This window comes from Ambystoma mexicanum, chromosome 12 (genome assembly GCF_040938575.1).
Source record: "Ambystoma mexicanum isolate Mex_15411 chromosome 12, UKY_AmexF1_1, whole genome shotgun sequence".
Classification (NCBI taxonomy): Eukaryota; Metazoa; Chordata; class Amphibia; order Caudata; family Ambystomatidae; genus Ambystoma; species Ambystoma mexicanum.
In genome coordinates, this window is record NC_090936.1 from 1,085,654,531 (window position 1) to 1,085,679,344 (window position 24,814).

Sequence of the window (24,814 nt, forward strand, 5' to 3'; positions counted from 1 at the left end):
TGAGTATTTTTACTGCTGGCCCCAGCCATGACGGGACCCAATCAAAGGCAAGCGATAGCCAATCTGTGTTCTGAACTCCACCTTCTTTCTTCATTTGAACACCTAGATTGTGCACCGCCTCGATGTGGGATAGTGACCCATTCTCAGCATCCTACGGGGGTACAAAAGTGCAGTAGCTGCTTCCCAACATTTTACACACTGCTCCTTCTGTGGCTGTTAACAGATCCAGCATATGGTTCATCATGGTTCATCATGAATCTCAATGAACAGAACTCTACTTTGATGGCGTTGAACCCATTCTATGCATCATTGGCGAGCTGGACTAGCTCCCATCAGATGATCTGAACTCACTTGGCGTTAGCAGTTGCTTGTACCCCGGGAGACAGAAAAGATTAAAAGAAAGTCTCTGCTGAGCCAAAAAGTCGATACTCGTCAGGTATTCCTCTGAGCAGTGCGGAAGGGTCTTGTCAGATACAGTTCGATCTCTTCTTTCTTTTCAGCTGTTGAAATCGTTCTTTTTCTGGCAGCATACGAAATTCTTGTGTGATCTGCAAGTCTCTCTCTGCTTCTTTAGGTGCTTGAGTGACTGTTGGCACTGTGAAAGGCATTTCTTTTGCCTTCAAGTGTTCTTCCGGGATTACTAGTAGTACTGAGTGCAGGGTGGCCAGTGAACACTTGCCCTGCCAGGATGATGGGAGGTGCAAGGAGGCTCGTCGGCCACAAACGCAGTAGTAATCCATCACCGCTGCTGTACCTTTCATCACATCAGGGATCACAAGAGTGTGGTTGCACTGTGTGTTGGCGCCAACAGGAACTGTTCCTTCATTGCTAAAACAAAGTTTATAGTCCATGTCTCTATGCATTCGCACTGGCTTCTCCATTGTTGCAATCCGTGTAAGCTTTGTGATGCATTGGGACCATATTTTGGCACAGAGTCTCTACTTAGGCTATTGTTTCTTTGCTGTACTCGATAAATCCATCTGTCAGGCACATCACTGTAGTACCCTGCCATTTGTTGACATTTGAGTGACCTCCCAAGGAAAAATATGGTGCTTGTAGACACTTGCTGTATTTCGTACTGCCATTGCATAGCACTGGGTCTAGATCAATGCTCCTCAACTGCACACGGTGTGCCTGGAATGTGTCCTTTATCTTACATAGTGCAAGATGTACCAGGCATTGTGCCTCGATAATTTGGACTGGATGTGGAACTAAAACCTTAGGAGCCCCTGACGCATGCGGGATGAGTGTACACACGTAAAAGCTTTAATTCATCACATTCCTTCCTGCAGTAGCCATATCGGAGAGTACCAGCTATTATACGACTCTGAATGCTGAATGTCAGAAATGGCATCAAAGCGCAACCCCTTATATATAAATCATACGTCACTCATACTTCCCGTTTTATTCATCTAGGAAACCCTGCAGGGGTGGCTGGCAAAAAGTGAGACTTACTTTGTTTGATTCTTATTTACCACAGACATATTCATACTAGCATTATTTCCATGTACCTGTGAATTCCCCATTTATATGGCCACCCCATATAACATACATACCTTCATACATTCCGACAACCACGATCAGTATCACATAAAACAATACAATGGCAATAAAGCATAATTTTTTTTTTTTTGATGCTGTAGTTTATTTGAAAACTTTTTCATCATTTGCTTGAGTTGGATTGGCTTTTTTAATTTTGTTTGTTTAGTTCGAGTATAGAAGATAGGAAGAGAGCAATTGTGTAAGTGTACTTGTTGTTGTGGCCGCTGAGGAGAGCGGTCCATCTTTCTTGCGTACACATTTGTGTCGATGAAAGTTGGAAAAAAAGCACCGAATTCTTTGCGTTGTGAGGCGAGTTCATTACATTCCATGACGAGGTGGAATATGGTTTCCTCGATTTTTTTGGTCTTTGCAGAACCTGCAGTAGTTGTCTTTGTGCTTGATCTGTCTTTTTGTAGATAGGTATGCTTTTGTAGGAAGAATGTTTAGGCGAATTTTTAGAAATGTTGTTCGAATGGTTTGGTCTGGAAAGGTTTGCAGGTAGGCTGGTGGTTTGTGGATTCTCCTATTGTCTTTTGTGCAATGTAGATTCTGTTTGTAGGTATTTTTTTGTTGGATGGTCTTTAACCAGTCGTCGTGCAGCAGTTTTGTTTTTGCGTATAAGCAGTTCTTCTGTGATATTTTCACTATCCATTTCTTTTCTCATTGTATCTTTCCATTTTTGCAATATTGTCGTATTGAAGGTGTTTTCTTTATGTCGCAGTATTTGAATTGCTGGAATTATGCAGAATTCCTAGAAATAATTACATTCATTTTATCATTATCCCTACATAACAGAGGTTTGAACACGGTCAGGCATCATTGCTTATCCCTGGAGAGGAGAAAAAATGTTACATAGAAAGGGAGAGAGAGGGAGGGGGGAGAGAGAGAAAGAGAAAGAGAAAAAAAGAGACCCTTTTCCCACAAGGGCCGACAAGGTTCTAGACCATCAAAAATTGAAAAATAAAAAAATAAAAGAATAGAAAATGAAAAAAGACAAAGTAAAAAAAGGGGTGTGCCACTGCACACTGCCCTGGCATGGATCCTTTATAAACATCATCTTCATTAGTAATGTCCTTAATCTGTCAATTGAGCTTTGCAATGTTTCTCGTTTCGGGTGCTCTTCGGACATCCGAAAGATGCACCCAATATCGTAACTCCTTCACGCGCACAGCGAGAGGCGTACAGACCACCACCTCATATGGACCTTGACACCTGGGACTGTTCCATCGATGCAAAGGTTTTCATGTAAATCAGCTCCCCAGGTAATAATGGTCCAGTTGTGGCAGATATGTTTGCAGTTGCTGTCCCTTGGGTTTGTCCTGTCCTTCGCTATTGGGTGGTACAATCTGTCGGGAGATATATTTGATGGCACGTGTTAGTGCCGTTAAATATTTCCTAAATTCCTCTCCTAGTACTGTCGCTGATTGATGTGCATCTGACGCTTTCCTAACAGGAGATATGGGGGTTTGCATGCAAATGCCTGTGACTATTTCATGTGGTGTCAAATGGTGGTTCTTACTAGGCTGTGTGCGTAAACTGAAGAGGGCCAAGTGTACCCAGTTGTTCTTCAACGTGGAACACAATTTTGACAGTTTACTTCTCAAAAGGCCATTGATCCTCTCCACAACTCCATTAGGCTGAAGGTGGTAAATTGAGCACATTCTATGTTTTCTGCCCAATAGTTCTGCAACGTGCTGAAATAGCGCATTAAAGAAATGTGTGCCAATATCTGGTCTCAATAATTCACACACGCCCCATTGTGGCAACACCTCTCTAACCAGGAATCGTGCTGCACACTTCTCATCTGGGTGTGCACCTGATCTCCTGTCTCCACCCACCTTGAAAAGGGGAAAACCACGACAATAAGTTACCTATATCCATTGCACCTTTCCCGCATAACCTATATGCAATTCACGGAACGGCCCCGTAGGGCGAGACAATGTACCTCTTTATGTCCGTAATGTCATCCCTGTGCTGAAACTTTAGCATGTCAGACAGTGTATTGCTTTTTTCGAAATGCTCTCATGGAGGTTTGATATAAACCAGTCCTTCTGAATATCTGACACAATATGTTTGGAGCTTTGGTAGGGGAAATGTAGTTGCTCAAATGCCACAGTAATTCTTGGGTCATCACCACCTTCCCAGAACTCTACTGCCTCCACAATAATTCAGTGGGAGACTGTTTGCATCCCCTCCTCAAACATAGCTCCTTTTTCCCCTCAGGCGCTTTTCCTTGCAACTCTATAATCTGTGATATGGGCAATGCTGGGTATGGAACTGTGGCCATGTTTTCTACAGGCGTGGCCACTGTACACTATGTTAACATTGTATCTTGGAGATAGGCTGCCAATTTGCCAGGCCCGCAGCCGCGTTGCCCTTAGAGATTTCATTAGTGGCATTAGTATGGGCAGCGCATTTGACGACTGCCACAGTGGAGGGCCATGATAAGGCTTCAATCAGTTCTTTCAAGAGCCTTTCATGCTGCACTGGAGAGCCATCTGCCCTCCGAAACCCTCTCCTCTTCCACCGAGACAGACCTGCATGCACTGTTGTCGTGACATATGCCGAGTCTGAGTAGATGGTGACACACCGCCCTAGAGAGGCTCTTAATTCCTCAATGAAAGCGACAAGTTCCGCTGCCTCAGCAGCTGAATAGTGCATATGTAATCTTTTCATTATCAGAACTTCATGCGCCCCCCCTTTACCATCCACCACTGCCACCCCTGTGTGCCTTGTCCCGTCGCCTGGTCAATTGTTGATGACCCATCAACATATAGTATATCTCCTTCCGTCATGCACTGTCTCTAGCTTTAGATTTACCCTCCTCTTCACCCTTGTATGTAGCACAGTCATGCTTTTTCAGGTCATCAGTAGATGCTTCTGTAAAAAATGTGGCGGGATTGACCGTCCTACACCTTACTATATGAATATGAGGTTTGGATATTATAATCTCATATGCAGAGGATCTCTGAGTCATTAAGGCCGATTTAGACCTTTAAACAAAATGGCGAATAGTGAATGCACCACAAACAAGGTAACAGAGCATCCCATGACAATCGTGGAACTTCTATATTGCAAATGCAACCGCTGAGAGTGCTCGCTTACACGCCAACTGTCCCTGCATGACTAAGTAGAGCGTCCCACTATAATAAACTCATTGCTTGTGGACCATTGTGCTCCTTTGAGTCAATACTGCAGTCATGAGCAGTCCATCAGAGTGGGAAAATAAATAAAACTCCTGTGAATAATCCAGAGTTGCTAGAACAGGGGCCGTGCAAATAGCTACTTTCAAGTCCTCAAATTGTCTATTCATTTCTTCAGTCCATTTCATTTTACTGTTTTTTGTCTTCTGCCCTTCTCTGAGACTTTTTAACAGCAGCCATGTGTAGGCTGCGTAGTCTAGAATCCATGCATGCACTACAGTAATTACATAAACCCAAAAACGGCTGCATTTCATTGACAGTACTGGGCCTAGGAGTGGTGCATACTGCAGCCACCCTATCTGGTAGTATTTCTTTACCGTTTGCAGAAATAAGTTGCCGCAAATATAGTACTTCCTGTTGGCAGTATTGTAGATTCTTTTTATCTGCCTTGTACACTTTGTGAGCCAGCAACTGCAATAATGCAATATAATCCCTCCTGCACTGCCGTTCCTTTTCACTACCTACCAGCAGACCATCCACATACTGGATGATTATGCTAGGCACCTGAATATTTCCCAACTCGGCACTCTATTGAAAATACTTGGACCTTCACAGTACCCTTGAGCCAATCTTGTGTGCTCAAAGCGCCGTTGACCATGCGTAAACGCAGTGAGACACCATGAATCAGGGTGGAGTGGGATTGAGAAGAACGCATGATTCAGATCCACCACTGTGAAGTACGTTGCTGTCTTGGGAATGCTACATAGGATCGTCGCCGGATTTGGGACTACAGGAAACTCCTTCTGCACCATGTCATTAAGAGGACGTAGATCCTGGATCATCCTCCAACTACCCCCTGTTGCTTTCTTGACTGGATGACCCTCGGCCAAAACCTCCTCATGCAAACCCATTGGCCAGGTGGAGTCAGGACTCTGGCCTCTAGAGCCTGGCATCCGCTTCAAAAGCCCTCATGGGGCCAGTCCTGGCGCCTATGGCGTCAGGCTCATACACCATGAAAAACAATGTGCTTGGGAACTACTTTATTGTGTTGTCAGCCAACATGGAGGCATCCACATAGCTTGGTTCCTAAGAACCAATCTATGCAGTCTAGTGTTTTGGGTGTGGTAGCCTAGGGACTACTTTACCTGGACTATTTTGTTGGGGCTATTTAAACCACACCTGAGCAAGACAACACGCTTCGCGTTACTTTGCAGCTTGCAACGTGACGCTCACTGTGTCCAGCTATTCCCTCGAACCTCAGAGAAGCAGAACCTGCAAGGAGACAAAAGGAACATCATACGCAGCAGCATCTTACATGCAGTCTTATCTTTAAACACTCGCAGCTACTGAGAACAGCTTCCTCGAATCTGCACGCCTCCCGGACAGAACGACCTGAAAGAGGAAGATAGAGGCAACATTAAAGAAAGCAGTAGAGACATTTACAAATTACGAACTATTCAAAAGGCTTACCTGGCTGGTCGCCTCTCGGCTGGCACCACTCCAGACATTCCACTCGCGCTGAAGAACACTGCAACCTACAAGGAAGGAAAACGCAGGTTAGCAAAGGCAAGACTTCGCAGCACTGCGCATAGCGCTTACTTACCGCATCATAGCGCTTACTTACCGCATCATAGCGCTCTTAATGCGCCATCATTTACCAGCGGGGCTCAACCAAGCCAGTTCGCCGCGCTGAAGCTCTGCATACCTAAGGGAGAAAAAAAGACAATTTAAACAAAGAAAGGCATGCAGGATAGCAACAAAATCAAAGAACAGCAATAAGACCTACCTGAACAATATCAAACGGGCCGGCGTCAGTGAAGTAACTGGACCGCACTCGCCCATGAAAGACAACGCGCCCCTGCAAAGAAGGCAGGACAGAGGGCACGCCTAATTCTACCACAAGGCAGAACCTTCCCCGCAGACCACATAAGGGCAAAGCTGAGAAGCATACCAGCGAGTAACCCGGCTGGGTGGCGTCCCTGTGGATACCAGGTGAGCGTAACAGTATATGGCTGTATTACACGGGGGTTTGGATGGCACAACTATCCTTTGCTCTAATAGAGCCTGAATAGTGCCCTTTATTCCTTCCTCTGCTTCCCTTGACAGCGGGTACTGCTGCACCCTCATGAATAATGCTCCTGAGTTCAATGTAATCTGTACTAGGGTCACATCTGTCAGTAACCCAACATTATGTGGATTAACAGTCCATAATTGTTGCTGGCCCATATCGCATGTCCTCCTCAAAAAATAAAGACAGTGTCACCACTGCCATTAGGGGGCACAATACCTTCCTATACTGCACCATGATATCACAGGGGATGCAGATTTCCAAAACGATCTCTGCATTTTGCTCACTGTCCCCCTAACTCCTCATCAGTCATTTCCTTCAATTGTACGGGCGGGTCTACACATAGTACTGTGCGCCATTCGCACCCGTTCACACCCGTCCTGGTCCAATACTCTTGTCTTACACCACTAGTCCATGCACATCTAATGACAATATTGTCCCAATAGAAATAGCCCCAGCAAATCCGTGCGTTTCAAGAGTTTTATCTGATAATGGAATGCATGATTTAATTGCACCTGAATCTACCATACATATAAATTGCTTGTTTCCCATTTCCGCCTCCACCAAGGGCTCCTCTTCTGGGTGTGCGGTTGTCAATAGGATTGGACACGCAAGTGCTCTCTGTGGGCTGTCCTAATCAGAATATGTATTTGTCCCGGGGAATGAAAAAGGGCCGCCCCCTGCCATTGTGACTCCTTAGAACGGGCTGCAATCCTGTTAAACTGTGTTCCCTCACCCTGCTGCGGTTGTTGCCCACGTTGCCCTTGTCCATGAGCCCCATAAGGGAACTGATTTTGACCCCCTCACATACATTGCGGATGTCCCATTCCTTGAGGCCTTTGGAATCCTTGCCCTGGAGGTGATGGCCCATAATTAAATCCCATCCCAGGCCTGTTCCTGCATTACCTTGCAAAATGCCCCCATCTCCAGCAATACTAGCACTGTGATGTTGCCAATCCACCCCCCCCGGACCCTACCCCCCCAAAGCCTCCTGCTCTTGCTCCTCAATCCTCCTCTTGGTGCTCCTTCATACTGCCACTGTGAGTTGGGGTACTGCCCTCCACCCCTTTGTCCCCGTCCTCCTTCGGCCCATAATTCAGCAACTGTGGCATTTACAATTTGTTGAGTATCTCCTGTCCTTTCCCCCTGAGCCGATACCGTCACCGGTGGTTGGGCAACAACCTTATTTAGTTTCTTTTCCACTTGTTTTGCCTCATCCGTTTGCCGCTTCTGGGCGGTCTCCCTGTTCCGCTCCTTGATTCTCTGACAATGGTGGACTATTATACTTTGTATCTCCACCCACCCTTTGGCTTCAACTCCCACAATTTTATTTACTGCCTCCTGGACCTCTTTTGGTAATCTCTTTAGAATAAAATCGAAAAATGGTACTGAATGGTCCCATTGCCCTCCTGTCTCAACTCTCCGCATTTCCTGTAACTTAAGAATAAACCTAACTGGGTCCTCATCACCCACCGTGCACTGCATTAAAGAATGTAAGTCAGGGGTATCTGGGTAGATCTTTCATAAGGCATCCCAAACCTTTGCCCTTACTTCATTAAAGGCTGCTTCATCATGTTCGTTATTTGCAAAAATTATCCCAGGGTACCCAGCCCTTGCCCATATGTCCCCAGCCTGGTCTCCAACTATGGCGACCAGTACACTCTTAAGGTCTCCTAGTGCTAAAGCTACCCCTGTTGTTTGCTTATCAAAGTCATAGATTCCTTTACTGGCTCAGGGTGTAAGCTGGGGAGAGCTTTAATCAAATTATTATTGTCCATTTGAGGCCATGGTACATAGTGCGTTATCCCTACTCCTTTATGTATAAGAGGCATTTGCATGTCTATTTTGTTTTCAACCCCTTTTTTTTTAGTAGTTTTCTGATTTTGTACTACTACCATTAAATCTGGTCGATTTCTCCGTCTATCCGTTCCCACTGCCTCTTGTGGCGGGGATGGGTTTCTTGCCGCCTCCTCTCCTTGATCTCTTTCTTGCCCTGCCCCTTCATTATTTCTACCACCTTGATCTTCCCATTCATTTTCCCTTGCTGGTTCGACTTCTTGTCCAAGGACCGTCCATACCCTCTCCCTATCATTCTTTTCGACACAAACATTTCTTATTGCCCCAGGCTTGAATCTAACCAAAAAGAAAATCGGACTTCCAATCCCCTATTTTCTGCACTGGTACCCTTATTTCTGGCGGTACTTCTTCAGGTTCTTGTAACCTGACCAATCTTTCCCGTAACGCTCTTAACTCGTTTTTATCTGCTTTTGAACCCCCTGCGCACACTGATACTACGGGCATGTCAGCGCTTTTGGATGGGTTATATGGAGGCAGAGGTGCAAAAGCTCTTGAGTCCCCCCCACCCCCAGTTGGTGTTCCTGATTGTCCTGTTGACAATTTCTCTACCACTGGAGGTTTATAGACTGGATTCATATACCCTACTGCAGGTTTAGGCGTTACGGGGTATATCGCCTTACATTGGATCTCTTTTTCATCTTCCTGATCTTCCATATCCTCGAATAATCACCAGCGATCTAAAATCTCTTTTTTTTGTAACTTCTTTCCCTTATATTTAGCTGCTAAAGAGATGGCCATTTTTTCTAGCGTTTCTGTTACGGGAGCCCTGCTCAGGCCAGGAGCAGGACCCCCCCCCGACCCCCTCGTTTGTTTCCAACACCCATTGTTTATATTTTTCTATCCTGTCACAGTACAGTGGCAGGGCCCTATGCATGTGTCTAATTGGGGTTTCTTCCCCCATACTAATATGCACATCCCTTATGTTTTACTTAGACCTTACTGCTGCTGCTTATTACACAAAAATACAGATCAATCCACTTTCCACCCACCCCTCTTTTCCACACACACACACACACACACACACACCGACTCATCCTCCTTCCTTCCTTCCTTAACACAAAAGACAGCAAGAGAAAATATACAGAAATAATTGATTCAAATCCAGGCCCATTTTGTATCAAGCCACTCCTTATTTTTTCCTTATATCCTCATACCACCACAATCTCTTGTTTTTACATGCTGAGGATCTCATTGCTTCTATCGTCATAAAATAATTCTACGTGGCACAACCTTCTCAACCTATTATGGTTGAGGCTCCCTTTCGTCTCAGTCTTTATATGCGGAAGCTCCCTTCCTCCATTATAAAAAGTTTTTAAATAACAGAAATGCATGACAATTTCAATACATAACCCACCTCCTATCCAATCTATACCTTAACACATCACCTGAAATCCTATCCAACTATACCATTACACATCACCAAAAGTCCTATTCAATCTATGTCATTGACTTCGTACTTCATCCATTCACACCAACCTACTGTCATAAACATGTGCCCTTCTTGTTATCTCTTACAGGAGTCTACTTACATGTGCGTGTTCACCTGAGTTTCCCTCCGTTACGGGGTCTAAATACTGGCCTGTCCTCCTTTCTGGAGCCATGCCTGCTTCAGTGAGCAGAGAGGATTTCTTTTAAAATGGCTCCTTCTAAAACTGCTCAGGCAACATGTGTTTTTAATTTGGGGGAACGGTCGCTGTAGGTGGGCATCGCTCTTTCCTGGTGAAGTTGGCCTGCGAGCTTTCCGCAAAGTATGGGGGGGGGAGAAATGGGATCACGTCGGGACAGTCACCACTTGTAAGGATGTCCCTAATTACGCTCACACCAGAATAAATACACCCCTCTAGAAAAATAAGACGAAAGAGCGATCTTGCAAGGATAAGTTTAATCTTACAAAATGAGGATGGTAGCAAAAGACTATGCTGCCTGAACCATCTTCTCCTGTACCGCCCCTGTTCCTTCCTGCCAAAGTGGTTTGAATCAGGGTTTTATGTAGGCCTGACTTGCTGTGGTGGCGTCATTGGATATGGATCATGAATTCATCCGAATCATTCCTTTTCCCATAATAGGGATGCTCCAATGCCTTATTTCTTTGTTGTCAGTGGTTTTGTCAGAGCATGCTGTTCTACATTTTGCTAGCTTCTTCAAAAACACCCTGCAGACTTTTACAAACCTTGAAGCCTAGCCCAAGGAAAAACTAAACATTTGTATGTGTACAAACATTTTCTAGTCATTCTCTCCATATTTCATTCATCCTCCACACTTTACTATTAATTTGTCCCATTCTTCATTTTGTCGCACAGAACACGTAGTTCCTATTTTTAACCTGCATGGACCCTTGACAGACAAGACAGCTGGTGACTCTGTTCCTGCTGCCAGTGCTAGTCATAGTGAGGAACACCGTACGAGCGCCTGTGGTAAATTTTTAGATCCCACTTGCCGCTTCCCATCTGGGAAGGAGGGGGGAAGTTGACTTATATACAGCACTAAGATGTTACAATGCCTAGGATCTGACATTACAAATGTATACAGCTAACAGTTAATTGCACCTTATATTTAGACAATAACTTCCTTCTTTAGTGTTTGCCCATGTCTGTGTATGTGATTATAATTGCATGAGAGCGTCTTCCCAGTGCCCCGCCCATTATAATGACGTAAAGAGGTCTTGCTTAACTCTAAAACGCTTGGGGGTTCAGGAGGACCCTGGTTCCTTCCCAACACTATGTAGGTTAATTGTTAAATAGGGGGAAGTATAGCATGTGGGGCACCGATTAGGGCAAATGCTAAGTTGAGTAGGATATTCATTATTTATAGGAACGTTAAGTAGAGAAAGGAGGTAGAGAGGAGGTACTGTGGCATGAGGTGGCAGCCTGCCTGAGGCCCCCTAGCGAGACCACCAGAGAGGCCATCCTCTGGCCTCACACTCCATGGAGTGGTACTAACTTTAGGTAGGGGGTCTGTTGCACCAGACTTATCCTAAGGGCCCCTGAAGCCCCTCCAATGAAGGGTGAGCTGACATAACAGGCCCCCAGTCAGTTGGTGTTCCCCCCCACGGGAATCCTAGGGAATGTAAAAGGTTAATAGTATTAAAGGTTAAGTGTGCTTAATAAAGAGGGGTCCCAGTTGAGATCCCTATAAAATTCACTGTAGTGTATGTGTCCATTGGTAATCTAAGAACTCCTGGTGTAGCCCACCTGTTAGCAATTTTATTTACCAGGTGCAGCGACCCTCCCTACCCAGCAGGCTGTGGGGTGGTGGTTTCCATGGATACTGTGCACGACCTAGGCTAGGAATTGATGCTCCCTAGTTTGGGTTAGAGCCAGGAATCAAGGGCTACAAATAGTCTTGGATAGCCCCTAAGTAAAGGGGGAATAATGCATTCTTGCCAGTAAGCAGGTGCAGCGACAACTTCCCAGCGTGGAAAGGTGACCAGTGGTCAAGAGAACAAGAAGCAAAGTGGAAGGAACCACAAAGGAGATGTGGAACCTTTGTGCAAGGAACATTTGGACTCACACATTAGGTTCTATTTAGAGACTAGAGTCACTGGGAGTCTGACACTATGTCCGGTGCAGAAAGCCTGTTTCAAAAGTGTAATTCCTCCTCCACACAGGCACTGTTTTCCCAAGCTTGCCCAATTTTTCTAATACCCAAACTCACAGGCATTTATCCAACCCTAAATGGGAGCAAATAAAGGTGTTAAACATGTACCTAAATTAAGTGTTCTGTTGATGCCACACCATCACAGCACTGCAGAAAAGACCACCACCATACGAAACGCTGTTCTAAGACTTGCACCTTCTGGAGAGGGTCGAATACCAGCAATGTCTAAAAGGGAAGTGGCCTAGCCCAGGGTGCCTTCCTCCATCTCTCTCCATCTCTCTCCTTCCCTGTATCTGCTCAGTTTGGAGTTGGCATCAGCATTCTTGCCCTCCCTCCGGGCCTGTGTGAGAAGAGGCAAGATCACGCTTTTACAAATGGAGGCACTCCGATTTTAGTGCCACAATGCTACTGTTTGTACTTGGCGTGTAGAGCACAGTCTCACAAGCCAGGAACAAACCTGAACTGAACATGTGTAATGTGGATGGCTGTGCAAGTGCTCCCCAGAGCAAATTTTAAGTACAGAGACACAATTTCCCTGAATGAAGGGGCTGTGTTAGGTCTCCTGTCATTCGTGGATATCGTCTCTCTTTACAGTGGTGGCTGAAGGGACGTAGGACACCTCTTTCTCGCACCTCACCCTCCATCCTAATGGGCTAGCTGCCAGTGGTGTGAGCTCTAAATGTGTGAAACCTCACAATGTCTCCCAGATATGGGGTGCTGGAGCTAGAGATAACCCTGTATCAACAAAGAAATAAAGGACACTCCATTTAGCTGCAGGCCTTTCCAGAGTATAGAGGAATACTTCTACCGAAGCTTGAAAGGGGTGTGCCAATATTTTACTGCCAACTGGTAACTCATCAAATCTATACCCATTGTATTACTGAAAGTACATGGGAATAACATTATATTGGCATGTTTCTACAAAATATAGTTGGTAAACATCTCAGGCATGCAACAAGGCACATCTAACTTTCTATAAGCAGGCAACTCCTGAGGTCAGTGGAAATGTATCTGAGAACCTTATTCACCAAAGTATTTGTATTGATGGTAGTTTAATTCTTACAACTATGATTAAACATTACATACATTATTCTGCATTAGACAATCATGTCTAGCAATATTGAATGATGCAGCAGTATTCCAAACCATTAACGAAGACGGTATACAGTCTTTATAATGAATATTTTATGTAGAATACACATATAACGAACATTTAATAACACAAAACATACCGCAAGTGGGGGTGGGGTAAAGGGTTAACTCTTGTGGGGAAATGATTGGGGTGGGTTTTTATGGGTGGGAAACAGGGTTTGGGGGGACGCCCCATCCCCAAAAAAGAAAAAGAATTATGTTCTGTCATAAAATATTTGGTATATGTGCATTCATTATAAAATTATTAGTTATAAAGACATGTAACCAACGAAGACAATTTACACTTGACAATCACTTTATCACATCATATATTTGTTGATGACTTCCCAAATCACTTTAAACGTTGGGTAACTAGAAACATATGGACGTGAGCACTGGAAAGGGTATTTCTATTGAAGAGTTCCAATAAATATTGAGTGGGGCACAGCCTGGCACTAGGGAAACCCTGGTTAGGCTAACTGCAGGCAGGGCTTTTGAGAGCCCATCTAGTAAAACAGATTCAAAGACTTGTTAACATAGGTATAGCTTACAACAGAGGATCAGTACGACTCGCGAAAATAGAAAAAAATGAATGCTTTCTGTGACAAGGCCAGCAATCTGGCCTTGTCAAAAGGAGGAGGGGGAGATTGGCCACAAAGTAAGTCAGAGATGGTCCAGGATTTGAGTGAGAAAGGGGCAGCTGAGAGGACGCCAGTTCCTGCCCCCCGTCCTTGTGCCAGGATGCAATTATTCAGACCCTTCTTCTCCTGCAATGCCTCTTAAAACAGATGCTCGTCATTATTTCTGTGCTTGTTGCAGATACCCCGAATTGAAAGAGACCAAAGAAACATCCGAAAATGTATCACCCATATTAAAGAGCCTTCAACATTACCAAGAGACCTTTGCATCAGGAGGAACCCACACAGACACCAAGCGTGCAAACGTGGTCTGAAAAGGACCGCTGCGAGCATACACAGCATTGCCAAAGAGAACAGGGTTTCGCTTGAAAGCACCAGAATGAGACCGCCTGATTGGACTGAGCCACAAAACTTCCAGGAAGGTGGCAGAGACTTAACACCTTTGGGGAGACATGCCCCGAAAACGCTAACAATTCCAGTGAACTCTGTATTCCGCAGAGAGCTGCTGTGGAGCCAGTGAACGGGACTTAAGCCCCTTTTAAAAGCTTCACCGCGCACACAAACTTCCCGGGACGGGAAATTCAATTTAGAATGGACAAGGACAGACAACCAATCAGGAAACAAGGAGGAATATTTAAGTGGATACAGGAAGATGTGGGTGCATGGTGTGAGGTCAGAGATGGAAGTACACCAAAATACCAGCTTTTGGAGGAGATTGTTGGAGCAGATGAGGTATTGGTTAAGGAGTGCTAGTGGTACTGCTGTGTGAGTGTGCGTGGATGTGATACAAGTAAGGACAGTTAAAAGCATTCGATGCCATAATTCGTGAAAAACTGTGGCAGAAACTAACATCTTGGGGGTGCCCACAGAACTTACTACAGCCTATAAAAGCACTCCACACAATGACGTCAATTCAGATAAGACTAAATGAAGAAGGACTCCTCTCAGAAGCTGTTAATACTCAAAAGGGGGTGAAACAAGGTTGCCCGCTTGCAGCCTGCTTATTCAAACTATTCATTGCAGATATACCCTTGGCTCTCAGTGATGTGAAGTGCTTTTCACCAAAAATCAATGGACATCACATCAACTGCATCACTTATGCGGACGATATAGTCTTATTCGACAAAACCCAGATAGGTCTGCAACGACTATTGACACAACTTCATCACTACATGACTATCAATGAACTAAAGATAAACGTCACCAAAACGAAAATCATGCAGATAGGAGCAACAAAAGGCAATAAAAACAAAAACTTTCAGTGGAAGATCGCTGACACTCCTATTGCTGAAATAGAAGAAATCAGATACCTAGGGGTAATGATTAACAAATCCATACGCGAATGGAACTGGACACAAGACATCTCACAGCGCATGAAAACACTCGCAATACAAGGCAGACGCATTCATAACCTGTATGGCAAATTCTCACTAATTCCAGTAAAATCGTTTTACCTCCAAAAAGTAATACCAGCTATCACCTACGGTTCTGAGACAGGTTGGAACCTGGACCTTCGTATTTGGACAAAACTTGAAAGCCTATTTTGGAAGACGGTGTTGCAATTACCTAAATACATATCGATGATCGCCATCAGACACGAACTAGCCATAAACGAACTATACTCGAATGTGATCTGGAAGTCGTTAGCTTTGTTCCGAAAGATGCACATGCCAACACCGGAACCTGCCTACGAAATACTTGCGACAAGCAATCGACAACCCCACATAGATATAATACAGAAATGGACACAAGGTGTGAAGGCGATAATGCAAGCAGCTGACATAAAAATAGAGCTGCTGCTGGCACAACCACAAATCGCAAAACGAAAACTCCAAGATTGGGCCTGGATGAAAAATCTGGAAAACCTTGAAGGTCTGACATCCTCTCTAAAACTCGGACCCACAAAAAATAAATTAAACGCAATGCCGAGATATCTGGTCCAATTCCCTTCCCGATATCACCGCGACAGATTTCTCCAACTCAGATTAAACGCCACTAAGAACAAAGAAATGCTATTTATGAGACACGACCAGGCAACCACAGATAATCTATGCAGACATTGTGGGACAGAAATCGAATCAACAAGACATTTAATAACCGAATGCTCAACGCTCAAAGATCTACGAACCCTCCATTTAGGAAAATTTGCACCGCTGAACATGAACATGGATGATTGGTGGCTGCGGATAATAAGTGGAAGCTCAGTCCACCTCACATGCTCAGCGATAAACTTTATAGACACAGCGTTGAACTCATGAGGACGGAAAGATAAACGAAAGAAAGAACCTAATATGACCAGTTCAATTATCCCCAAGAGGCATAGAAGGAAAACGAGAACATTAATAATGACAGGAAGTGAAAGTTTTGTAATAAAAGTTTGTAATAAACTATATGTTACAATAAAAAAAAAATAAAAAATAAAATAAATAAAAGAGTAAAAAGACTGGTACAGAGTAGAAGGAGGGTGTCTGAGTGGTAGTAGTGAGAGGGGGGTGGCCTAGTGGGGGCAGGAGTGGTGGTAGTGAAAGCAGGAGTGGTGGTTGCGAGGGAGTGGTTGCAATGGGAGGAGTGGAGAAGAAGTGGTAGCAGCGGGAGGGGGGGGAGTTTGAGCAGTATTGAGGGAGCAGTAGTGATCGAGTGGGAAGAGAGAACATCAAAGGGTGGAGGTAGAAGACAGGTGGAATGAAAGACCGAAGAGACAGAAAAGTGGTGGGAGGAGGTAGAGTAGAAGGGGAAGGTGAGAGTGAGCCTGAATGGTCTAAGGTGGTTCCCACCAAGAAAGTGCAAAGCACCATTCCTGTAGAACACTAAGCAGGGCTAGTGAAAGGATAGGTGGATAGTCCCTGAGGGAGTTAAGCTAGCCTGCACTTAGGGAGACTATCAGTAGAGAAACAAGACAATCACAGACAGTAGGGGTTACCGATCAGTAGCACTAACAAGGTGTTGCAGACAACTGGGCTACGGTGCATAGAGAGAGGTACTGCCCTAGCACCATTTCCCAGTGCCTCTGATCAAACAAAGTCCCCATCACTCAATGCTACAAAGAGCAATCCTTACCTTTCTTGATATTTTTGATAAAAGCCCTTTGACCGTTTTTAATTATATTTGGTTTCTTTCTACTAAGCCCCCTCCCCCCAAACGTTTGCGTATGAAATGCATTTTAAGGGCAAACGTTTCTCGGCAAATGAGGTTTATGTTCGAGATTTTAAAAGGAATATTTTTGGGTTACTAGTAGCAAAGCTTTGTTCCTTATACAATTCCACACCGTTTCACACCAAACCTTATGCATAGTTACCCGTTAGGAACCATTACTGGCTACATGACATTTGTTCACCACACCCTGTTCCTCTGATTTCAGCACAAGTCAAAATTTGTTTGTGTGTTTGTGGTTTGGTGAAGCGTTGATCCTTATACAACTCCACACCATTTCACCAATCTGCACCAACGTTTGCATAGTTACCTGTTAGGACCCTCCGGATATTACTAGCTACATGACATTTGACACCAAACCCGTTTCCTTGGATTTCAGCACCTTCACACATGAAATGGTTGCTTGAAATCGGCAAAACATCAATGTGGTCGTAGAAGGACACGTCCCGACACAAGGAACAAAACTCGAGGTCCTGGCCCAAGGATCTGATTCAGGATATGCTTCCGGGCATAGTTACTGAGTACAACTCAATCGATACGGTGGTGGATGCTGACTAAGCCGTAAACTCACCAAGAGAATTCCTCAACTCACTCCACCCCTACCCTGGGAATGCCATGTCACCTTCAACTGAAAGTTGGGTAAACCATCATGTTGCTTCTCAATCTCAACACACCTAGGTTGTGTAATGGTTATGCGTTCAAATATTGCTGCACAACCTAATTGAAGCAGCAGTGTTCTCCGGGAAGGTGTTGTTTATAAACAAGCCTTACAATGAACATTTACTTTAGTAATATTGAACTTAAGGTCCATAGTTGTTGGCACCGTCGGCATCATTTTACCTATAATGATACTCAGAAATCTCCATGTTGTTCTCCCGTAAAGTTATAAGTTTCAGAATTCGTTTTTAAGAAGAATAATACATTGTATTGTGTAGTCTTTATGAAAAAACATTTTGAAAATGACAAATAGTTGTAGTTTTCACCCTTCTTATGGAGCCTTTTCCTGAAAAGCGAAACGCTACCTTAAGGTATTTCTAACAAATAGTACCTATAAGAAAATGAAATAACATATGGGTATATCAGCTAGTTAGATATAAAATAGCAGCAATTGTGGCAACCCACAGAGTAAAATACAAGATCTTGACATTCTAGAAGGCTTCATTCATGAACTTGTTCTTGTTTACAATGCCTTGTGGTTGAGCAAGCCATTTAAAAGCAATGGCAGCTAATATAGATTTTGTAACTCGATCATATTGTACACAGTTGCTTTGGTTTATAAATCACAGTCCCCAACAGTTTTGTATAGAGAGAAAAACACACACACATCTATATATAAAGGTCTACTGTCAAAAACCAGCCAAGATCCCCCAAAACCTTACTCCCTCCCATAGACTGATGAAAGCAGTCTGTTTAAAAATTCCAAGAGTGTAACCTCTAGGCCCTCCTTTCTTTCTTGAAAAAAAAGTAGAACTAAACATGCTAGCTGGACCCCCACTCCCACCTTTGAGGTCTATTGTTCCCTCCCCCATTTCCCTTTAACCAATCCTCACTAAATGTCATTTACTTCCCTCACCCTCAAGTCAGTTAATTCCACTGTCACATCATGGAGTTTTGAAGCAGCGCTCATGATACAAAGTGGAAAGCAATACAGATTAGGAAGCATCACCAACAAGTGATGTCTTCAACGACAAACAAGGCTAAGAATACAGAGTAGCATGTTAGTTCTGGAAATCTCCAATTGCCATTTGATACAGTTCGCTGTTCTTTAGTATTCTCTTTCGGAAAGGACATTTGCAGCAGAATTTGGCTAATGACATCAGTATATACGAAATAATAGCACTAAATTGCACCATTTGGCATTACAAAATTTGGCAGAAGAGCATGATCATACTAGAACATCCAAAGAGATCTATTGAGACGGACACTGCATAAGAATACCTTTTGGCAAACCAGAAACAGAAACTGTTGATCTACCCAGCACCAGGACCAGTACTTTTACGACCACATTGATGTTTCGCCGTTTTAAGGCAACCATCTCATGTGTGAAGGTGCTGAAATCTGGGGTGCTGAAATCTGGGGAACAGGGTAGGGTGTCCAAATGTTATGTAGCCAGTAATGTCCTGAGGCCTGTGGGCGTGCTGGCGCAGTATAAAAAATCCATAGACTAGAAAAGCACGCACAAGTCTTGAGAAGCTTTCACATTGGAGATTATGGTCTAGTCGAAATCCAAGAGCTGACCAGAATGCTCATCAAGACCGCCTTCAATTTTACAAGGGTATATGCAATGTAGATATGCACTATGCACATTTTTACAACATCGAGAGGAGGAAGCAATCGGAAAATGTAACCTTGCAAATTAAATATCAGAAACACTTCAAGTTTCAAGCACCAGGTAACAATTACCTTGTGTAACTCATCGTAAACTAACTGGTGTGCAAATCTAGGGCATGGTTCTTCATCTTGAAGACTTTTGTTTGGACAGTCTTTCATCGCTTGGTCGTTTTTGTAGACGCAGGACCTGCAACACAGACCAATACGTACAACAATTGGAACAAATACTTGTAACAAAAGTGCTTCAGAGAGGATATGTTGAATGCGCTTCAGCTGGAAATGCAAGCACTGCTTCTATGGTTACTGAAGAATAGAAGACATAATTAGAAAACCAATCACAAGCGCAATGACGTGTTCCACTGACCACAACTTTCTGGATTAAGTATAAAAGCATTTACCGTTTGCATGGTCACTGTCCAACAGAAAAAAAAGAAGATATAAACATCCTTGAGAAAAGCAAGTATTGTGAGCATTGCCTTTTAGGACAAAGAAAGACCATTCCGAGATTCCCATTACTTCCTGTTTGGGTCTCTTGAGTTATATGTATTTGTTTTTTTTCTTCAGTTAAACTCTGCTCCAAACAGAAACATTGTATAAAAGGTACAAAATCAAATGGAGCCATCCTGTTATCAGGCAATTTAGAATGTTAGGGTAGCGGACTGTGGTTGGAAACTGAAGCAGTCCGTGAAGAGGCAGTAGGAACAATAGAGGTGGGCAGGATATACTAACATTGTGGCTATTTGCTGCATGTACATTAATACACTATTATTTTTAAAACATTTTGAATTATAATTCTGCCATTAAAATAGCTTTTAATAAAAACACCATTCAATTACACACAATCAATTTCACAGTCCATTCAATACATACAACTTTTATTTGATATTCACCCATAATCAAGTAAAGTGATAAATGAGTTGGATCCGATTGCTGTTTAGTCACCATATAGTACCGGGTGTAAATGTCTATTTTTTATCTCCCCTATGGCCAACAGTGTATTATGTCTTAGGTCTAAGAAAGCACTACACTGCACAATAGATATTTAGCTGTCTTTTCTCCCTGGACTTACAAAGCCTGTATATGCGATTTTCTCTCGCCATTGTGAGTCTAGGTCCAATAAAATCTAAGGTATCTATCAAAATGAATTTCACTTTAATATATTAAAGTCGACTGAATGGACACAGCATCACAAGCCTATGTAGTCTCTACTACTTGACTTAGTGGTTACACTTATCCAACTCTGTTCTCCACAATCTTACTCTTCAGAAGCTTTTTGTACTTGACACAAGAATTACATGTCAAGCCAAGTTTTAATCGTTACCCCATATTAGTCAGTCTTCAACAATATTTGTGCAGGTAGATTTTATAGAGTAATTTATTTTGTTTGCTTCAATGATTAAGGATGAGAGTAATGTATGGTTTCTTGCATTTACCAGTGCAGTGACAGAGTGTCGGAAGCGGCTCACAGCGCTTGATTTCGATCAGTGCGGCTTGACACTAGAATATTGCTGTTGGGACCTTTCTTTTAGTCACCAGCCATGCTGGAGTTGGATCTGAGTCGACCAGTGTTGCCTGAAGCTGCTGGGGGCAGTGTATTTTCTGACTTTCGTGCCAGTTATTGATTATTCCCTGGTGGGGAGGCAGCAAACCCTGGTAGGGGGGGCCCTGCCTCCACGAACGATCCTTCTGCACGGAGTTGGAGAGCTTTCCCGGTCAGTGGTAAGTTGCTGGTGCCTCTGCCACTGGGCTTCGAGGCTGCCCTGTCAGCCTCGGCACCATCGGCAACGGAGTGTATATACAACTACTGCAGACTCCTCGGATAAGCAGAATTGTTATTGATATTTTATTTGTATCACGCTCATACACAAGTGTTTCAGAGTGCGACGAGGCATGGGAGGGGAACAAGGGAGAACAAAAACAACGATCTTACTAGGCCAGTGATATTTAGAATGCGCAAGTGCATATCGTTGCATATTTGTGTGTGCATTGTATGATTGGAAAGCTGCATGAAGCTGTATAAGTGTGGGCGGTGACTGTGGGGCTTTTTTTCCTTGGAGCCGTCTATTGTCCTTCCTTCGAGTCTGCTGCCCTGAACTGCGCTATTGTGGTATTGAGCATCTTGGGGCCTTTGGTCATTAGTGTATTGTGCAGTAGCATCTGGAGTGTATCAAGTGCTGGACGGGATTACCACAATAGCCAATTTCAGGCTAAAATAACCGGACAGACTCAAAATATTTGGCAAAGTACTACTTTATTATCAGTACAATAAACTAGGGAAATCTGGCAAGCATAACAAATCGCAGCGGACACTCTAGAATACAGTTCAGTTACACAAAGGCTTTATACCTCAATATACGTCAGCTATGATATCATCCTACGTGGCAAGGGTGGCGGGATAGGATAAGGGAACATATATACCTATAGCTTATTTAGGTGTCATCATTGGCTGCCCCTTATCTAGCAGGCATGCCTGGAACAACCTCTAACTATGTAGAATACAGATAATAGAATATCAGCGGATTGGCTTCTGCAACAATGTATAGTCCATCATCACATAGTCCATCATGATTGGTTGGCACTCTTTATCAACCTTGGACATTCGGCTCGTTAGTAGCACATACGCAAAATGAAACCCAGGTGTGGGGAACAACGTCAGGCAACTGCCCACTTGGCCAATTAGCCTGCTAACTCTCATCAGTAAGGCCTAAGCCAAGTGCTCCTCTTTGTTCTTTTCCTTGGAAGCTTAAAGGGAGTGAAAGTACATTGCATTATGAATAGGCCTTGATTTTCTGGTCTTGCACTACGTGTGAGGAGACTACGATTTGTCCATTTTATCCTCCTATTTAGTGCCATTTGATTCAATTATACTGGGTGCTATTACTCTCCTTGGCCTCTGGAGACTTAATCGGTCTGTCTTGCATATGCTTTCTGCATTTTTAATTGTACGATACTTGACACTTGCAAATGTTTACTCCTTTGCTTAATCTAAGAGAAATATGTCCTACGTACATGGTTTATCCTCTTCGACTCCTTTCGTGCCTTATAGTTGCTTCTTGCTGCGGCATCCTTGATCCTAAGCCAAACAAATATTCTTTGTTCTTGCAGAAATTTGTATTACAGTGCCTGGCAGCTCTGCAGCCTTGGTCTCTCTCCTTGGGTTTTTTAGCTTACTATTATACAGAGTCCATTTTGTCGTCATGGCCGATTTACCTGTGTTATATTTTCTACTGCAGCAAGCGTCTTTATATTGCATCTTCCTTGCATTTCTGCATCTATACATCTACTGCATCTCAGTATTGCTACCAGTAATTTGAAGGCATTTGCCAATCAGGTCGGAACCCATGAGAACAGGGACGAAAACCAATCTTCATCTTCGGTCTCATATACTTCCACCATTTTCATATGCAGGGTCGACAGCATAGTTATTGCTTTCATCAGAGATCCATTTTCCCCACTGTGGGCAGGCGGGTAAGTACAGCAAGAAGGCCAGTTCTTGGTTGCACACACCTAATAGTGTTGTAATCGAGTCCAGGACATATCTGTTCTGGAGGGTTATGAGCCTGATGGCCCTCAATTCTTCTCTAATCGCATTAAATCCTTCTATTGTTGTGTTTATTGTCTGTAGCAGTTCCCACCTGGTGATGTGTAACCAATTGGTGTTTACTGCAGTTTGAATTCCTGGCATGAATATGGCTGTAAATATCACTGCCGTTATACTGAACAATAAGTGCTCATCTGGAATGTCATGGTAAGCTTCTATTGATTTTCCCACTTTTTTGTCGGGTGAGCGACCTCCTCTGGTGTGCATCAATTTCTTGGAAAGCTTTATGTCGAGATCACTTTGGGGAATCACCAATGCAGGAACATGTATGAACACTATAGAACATATTCCTCCCCAATTTTTAGATGGCTGCTTATAAGCTTTGGACCCACAGGCCCAACAGTGGTCCATTAGTACTGCATTTCCTCCATTCATTCCTGGCATGTCAATTATTTGCTTACGTCCTTTATTTTCTCCAACTGTTGCAGTCCCCTGTTTCTGAAACACAGTTTTGCATTCTTCATTGGTAGTATGGACACAGGTCCTGCTTAATTTTCAACCCATGTTAATAATTTTGAATACTTGCCTCATTCCTTTAGGCATTCATCATTCACTATTTTTACTGGTGCTATCATCAATAAATGTGCACTGCATGCTAACATTCCGTCTTACTATCATGTACTGGTATGGCAAGTCGTCCATATGCCAATAGCTGAGTTCTGTCCCAGCATCCTGGCAATCCTGGTGTTCCCCATTTATCTGCACAACCCAGTCTCTTTTGTTCAACAGTCCTCATCTGTTCTCCAGTCATACCACTGAATGAATATAGGAGCATTCTACTTTTCTAATCTAGGTCTTTTTCAATTTGCTGGGTTTTTATGCAGGGATCTTCATATGGAAACGTTCTTTTGACATTCATCGTAGAGGTTCCCATCTTCCTTCAAACGTTCCTCTTGTTGGGCAGGCTACTAGATGGCGGAGAAACTTTACATCATGTATAGGTATTTCTCTTGCAATGAATGTTCAGGCTGCGCTCATGGCATAAGGGATGAGAGAACACACAAATCAGCACTCATCTGACATTCTCCTCCCCACTTCCTTCATGTGCTGGTACCACATGTTATTCTTTAAATGGGTCGAATTATCAAGATATTAATTTATACCCTCATGATCTTCCCCAGCATCTTTCAAGTTGGATAATTTGTTTGGAAATATCAGGAAAATAGCACTTGTGCTAGAGATAGAAATAGATGTCTCATTGCTAAACACTTCATCTGTATTATAAAACAGTTTGGCGAATTGTTCGAAGCATGAGAAAGTAAAGAAAACACATTGTGCAAAATGTAACTACAAGAAGTATTGCAAGAATATCCATGCATCAAATGATATCCTGTACAGTAGGCGGTTTCTTTCTAGCAATGTGTATCTTATATAATGGAAGATGTATATTCTCTTTAATTCAATCATTTAGTTTCTGTCACTTATAACAAAAATTGTAATATGCTTGGAATGAGGATCCTGCAAATAGGACTGTTTTTACGATTTCCAAAAAAAGTGACAATATCAACATGTCTCACTAAAGCTGGATAAGATCGAAGTATGCATACGAAAACAGCACGCAGAAATACCTGCAACGTTTCAGGCATCATAAAGTATCATGTGCCGTCTTCGTGTTCCTTGTTTAACGCATTGTCTCTATAACCTGACTGGAATAGTTAGGCAGAGTCCATCTGCTTATTTTCCTTCAATCTTGGGAATAATCAGTTCCCTGATTATTGAAATCTGGAAAAGGGACATACTAGCACTAACATACATC

General features: G+C 43.4%; 1 protein-coding gene across 2 annotated transcripts in view; it reads right to left on the reverse strand.

Moving 5' to 3' along the window:
* Positions 1-24,814, reverse strand: part of MKLN1 (muskelin 1) — a 1,341,339-nt gene that overhangs the window by 214,707 nt on the left and 1,101,818 nt on the right. For both annotated transcript variants that reach the window (XM_069629634.1, XM_069629633.1), the window contains exon 14: positions 19,530-19,644. In XM_069629634.1, coding sequence (XP_069485735.1) covers positions 19,530-19,644 — 115 coding nt within the window. The remainder of the gene's footprint in view (positions 1-19,529; positions 19,645-24,814) is intronic.